Source organism: Colobus angolensis, unplaced genomic scaffold, assembly GCF_000951035.1.
Source record: "Colobus angolensis palliatus isolate OR3802 unplaced genomic scaffold, Cang.pa_1.0 Scaffold31, whole genome shotgun sequence".
NCBI lineage: Eukaryota > Metazoa > Chordata > Mammalia > Primates > Cercopithecidae > Colobus > Colobus angolensis.
The window spans coordinates 389060-394095 of NW_012116377.1; the positions used below are offsets into that span (position 1 = coordinate 389060).

Genomic DNA, 5036 nt, shown 5'->3' on the forward strand with positions numbered 1-5036 from the left:
AAAAAAAAAAAAAAAAAAAAAAATAGTCTGGCATAGGAATGGATCAGAGTCTTATATGCTAATTTTATTTTCTAAGATACAAATTTTTTACAAGTAATTTTACACATGTCTACAAGGGAAGTAGTTCATTTCTGGTTTTGTCCCATTACCAGTCCCACTCCAAGCAACTCTTGAAAATTGGTTTACTACCATTTTTTGATAAACTCCCTTTAGTCATTATCTCTTGATTGACTGCAAAGTTAAAGGGAACATTGTATTCCCATACTGCACTTTCATTTTTCCCGACTGTTACCATATCACCATTTTTGGTTAAATCAACAGTATACACCTTATTATGGCTGCAAATATTATTCTCTGCCAAGCAAGCTCATAGTTTTGTTCTATACAACCCTTCATTTTCCTGGGGTTAATTGTTTTCCCCCCCATTTGCTTAGTCATTTGTGTGTTTATGTCCAGAATCTCCAGCATCACTGCCACAGGCCAGTCAATACATTTTCCCTGTGGTCAGACACATCAGTTCCTTTTGATGTAGAGATTTGCTTCCCCATTTCCTGTGTCCTTGTTCCCATCTGGTCTGATTTACTCTCTCAGTCACAGCTTTCCTGAGACTTTACCTATTTCCTGAATCCTATGTTGTCTTCTTTTTTTGTTTACTCCCTCGTTTTTGTGGAGCATATCCTCTAGAAGTTTCCGAAGAAACTCTTCTTGAGTCCTTGGATGTCTACAAATGTCTTTTCTCAACACTCAAAACAGAATGATAGTTTGTTTATGAAAGTCTAGGTCAGAGTTTATTTTCTCCATCAGAATATTGAAGAATTGTTCTTATTGTTTCTTGCTTTTAGGGGTGTTCTTGAGAATTCCATTGCCCCTCTAATTTTTGATGCCTTTTATATGACCTGCTCTTCGCTCTGGAGGCTTTTAATGTCTTGTCTTTATCCCTTATTCTGAAATTTGACTTTCAGCTATTTGGGAAAAGAGAGGGAGAAAGATCAAATGTATTGTTGATTTATTATATGACAGGTATAGTGCGAGGCATTGCATATACAATTTCATTTAATTGGGAAAGCCCTCTTGGCTGAATTTTTGTACCTTCCCAACCTTGTTTGGATAATGGAGGTATCCTACCGTACTCAGGCAGTTTCATTTGGAGGAAAAAGAATGACATGGAAACCCAGTGATTCAGTTGTGCTTATTTGATTACAGTCCTCCACTGCATCCCAGACATTCATATGCTATGTTTTACTTCCTCTACCTTAATCTTTTTCTTCTCTCTTTCCTTCACAAAAATACTTTTTTTAAAATTAATCAAGTCATATACGTGGTTATTGTTCCAGGAGTCAGTGATGTTCAGTGATGTGTCCATAGACTTCTCTCAGGAGGAGTGGGAATGCCTGAATGATGATCAGAGAGATTTATACAGAGATGTGATGTTGGAGAATTACAGCAACCTGGTTTCAATGGGTAAGGACATCTGTCCATAGTAATTTAGATTCTGCCCTTGGAAGGCCTACTTCCTCCAATGTGAAATGCTCACCTGGCTTTCAAAAACCAGTCGAATATTGACATCCTGTTCTCACAGGAATGTTCTGAATATGGTAGAGTTAGAAAAAGGAAGCTGCATTGAGTTTTGGGGGATGTTTTACATCTTCCATTATGTTTCATAAGTCCGTTGTACCTCTCTTTGACTCTTCTCGCAGTGCTATGTCTTTCTTTATAATGAAGGGACTGGATTTGAATTCTAGGATATTCTCATGATAAATTTGTTTTGTTACTTCTTTTGTAAGCAGGGCATTCTATTTCTAAACCAAATGTGATCTCCTCCTTGGAGCAAGGGAAGGAGCCCTGGTTGGTTGACAGAGAGCTAACAAGAGGCCAGTGGCCAGGTAAGTGAGGCACAGCAGGTAATGTGTGATTTGGCCAGTAGAGAGACTGCATCTTTTAGATGCTATCTGGGAAACTCTCCTCAAAGGCTTTTGGCCTATTGTGCAAATGTAAGACCTTTTCTACATGAGCTTTCAGATGATCCTACCTTTCCCCCTTACCTAACACACTTTGCCTGCTTTTCTTCTCTTATTCTTCTCTCTCAGTTCTAACCAGCTTTCTAGTGATACTCCTCCTCCACCCTTTCTAGTGATACTCCTTTCTATCCATATTTTGGGTCCATTTCCTTCCTAGCTTCTCATCCCCCTTTGTATTTAGTCTAATAAAAGCATCACTGTCTCCAGAAATAGATTTTTTCCTGCACTGCCCAAGACTTATTTTCTTTTACTAAGTTTTTTTGGGATGGGGTTTATGCCTTCATTGATTCATTAATATTTTTTACCAACATTTACTGATTTTCTAACATGTATAAGGCACTCGGCTAGGTGCTGCAGAGTTTAAAAAAGGAATAAGCAATTTCAGAACTTACTGCCTAGTAGAAGTACTAGAACATGTCTACAAATAACTTCTACAAAGTAGAACCACCATAAGTGAAGTTAAAATAGGGAGTTTAACAGAAAGCGAGGGCTAACAATGTAGAAGAGGGGTTGATCCACATAGAAGTCATAGGGGGAGATTTTGGTGTGAGCATCATTGACTTTATATAGAGGGTTGGAAATAAAGGGCCTATGTGTGTCTCCGTGGAGAAGGTAAGAGCTGGCAAAGAGAGATTTGGTATGAAGGAGGAGAACAGCACATTCATTCATTTAGTTTATGTTTCTGGAGTGCCTATGGTATGCCCAGGACTATTCTCAACACTGAGGTTACAGTAATGAATAGAACACGCGTGACTGGGTGCAGCGACTCATGCCTGTAATCCCAGCCCTTTGGGAGGCTGAGGCAGGAAGATTACCTGAGGTCAGGAGTTCGAGACCAGCCTGGCCAACATGATGAAACCCCATCTCTACTAAAAAATACAAAAATTAGCCAGGTGTGGTGGCAGGCGCCTATAATCCCTGCTACTCAGGAGGTTGAGGCAGGAGTATCACTTGAACCCGAGAGGTGGAGGTTGCAGTGAGCCACGATCATGCCACTGCACTCCAGCCTGAAGAAAAAAAAGGGCATGCATAATCTCTGTTCCCAGAGCCTACCCCACAGTGTAGGGAGAGATATGAAAATAGATGAATATACAACATACCAGGTAATAGTAAATACTAAAAAGAAATAACAAGTAGAGGAAGGGGATAAAGGATGATATTTTATGTGAAGAAGCAAGAGAAATTTACCATATCTTACCAAATGATATGGTAACATTTGGGCAGAGACCCAAAGAAGTACCACAGTAAGTCATTGTATATGGGTACTAGGCAGAAGACTGCTCCAGATGGAGGAACGCAGACCTTCAAAGGCCTGAGGCAACTGTGCATTGGCTGTGTTTGAGGAGCAGCTCCAGAGGCCAGTGACTGGTAGCAGAGGGGTACGTGGGTGGGAGATGAGATCAAAGAGGCAGAAGTGGGAAAGAGTGGGTCAGTTTACGTACAGTCTGCCATACAGGCCATGGGAAATCTTTTCATTCTAAGACAAGAAGTCATCAGAAGGCTGTGCACCTAGAAATGGCTTGATGCAACTTATTTTTTTTTTTCTGTTTGTTTGTTTTTTGAGACAGAGTCTTGCTCTGTTGCCCACGCTGGAGTGCAGTGGCATGATCTCAGCTCACTGCAACCTCTGCTTCCCAGGTTCAAGCGATTCTCTTGCCTTAGCCTCCTGAGTAGCTAGGATTACAGGCGCATGCCACCACGCCCGGCTAATTTTTTTGTATTTTTTAGTAGAGACGAGGTTTCACTATGCTAGCCAGGATGATCTCGATCTCCTGGCCTTGTGATCTGCCCACCTCAGCCTCCCAAAGCGCTGGGATTACAGGCATGAGCCACCGCACCTGGCCATGTTTTTGTTTGAGATGGAGTCTTGCTGTGTCGCCCAGGCTGGAGTGCAGTGGCATGATCTTGGCTCACTGCAACCTCCACCTCCTGGGCTCAAGCGATTCTCATGCCTCATCCTCCCGAGTAGCTGGGATTACAGGCACCTGCCACCACGCCCAGCTAATTTTTGTATTTTAGTAGAGACAGTGTTTCACCATGTTGGCCAGGCTGGTCTCGAAATCCTGACTTCAAGTAATCCTCCCACCTCAGCCTCCCAACATACTGGGATTACAGGTGTGAGCCACTGTGCCTGGACTTGATGCAACATGTGTTTTAAAAGGATTTCCCTAACTGCTTTGTAGAAGGCAAGGTTGGAAGCAGAGTGGCTGTTCAGCAGATTTTTATAGTAGTCTGGTTGGGATACAGTGATGGCTCAGAGACCGTTGAAATGTTATCAGTGGCAGTGGAAGGAAGCGGTGGGTTTGAAATCTTTTCAAGGAAGAGTTAGCAGGATTCAGTCTTGGAGTGTAAGAGGAAAAGGATTCATGCTTTTTAGGGAGAGCCTATGGAAGAATGGGCTTTGTAATTACTGAAATGGGGAAAGAGTAGATTTGGGGGTTGCAAAATCAAGGGTGGGTTTGCTTATGTTAAGCTTCAGTTGCTTACTGGACGCAGCATGGATGCCATGCAGGCAGTTCAGTATAAAAGTCTGGAACTGGGAGGTCAGATCAACGTTGGAGGAAAATTTGGAGAGCCTTCAATATAGAGATACAGAGTCTTGTGACTGGATGAAATCTCCTAGGGAATAAATATAGCAAGGACAGAAACCTGAAGCACCCTGATACCTAGAGGTTTACAGCAGGAGAAGATATGGCAAGGAAATGTAGGTTGAACAGACAGCAGGATAGAAGGTGAACTCAGGAACTCAGAAAGAAAAGTACCAAAAAGATCTGGCCATGAAGATTAGATAGGTATGTAATAGTTTCTACATGCATCTTCTCATATAATTCTGTTTTTTTTTTTTTTCTTTTAGTGCAGTTCAAGTACTTATACTTACATAGTTAGGCTGCTTTCTAATCAACGCTTGTTTGTAAAAGCACCATTCTTGGCCGGGCGCGGTGGCTCAAGCCTGTAATCCCAGCACTTTGGGAGGCCGAGATGGGCGGATCACGAGGTCTAGGAGATCAAGACCATCCT

At 42.0% G+C, this 5036-nt stretch overlaps 1 protein-coding gene across 5 annotated transcripts in view; it reads left to right on the forward strand.

Moving 5' to 3' along the window:
- The window catches only part of ZNF566 (zinc finger protein 566), a 55336-nt gene that overhangs the window by 19438 nt on the left and 30862 nt on the right, over window positions 1-5036 (forward strand). For 4 of the 5 annotated variants that reach the window (XM_011950617.1, XM_011950616.1, XM_011950615.1 and 1 more), the window contains 2 exons: window positions 1335-1461; window positions 1788-1883. In XM_011950617.1, the coding sequence (XP_011806007.1) occupies window positions 1335-1461; window positions 1788-1883 (223 nt within the window). Of the gene's footprint in view, window positions 1-1334; window positions 1462-1784; window positions 1884-5036 lie in introns of all 5 variants that reach the window. The other variant, XM_011950614.1, reaches the window with a different exon arrangement.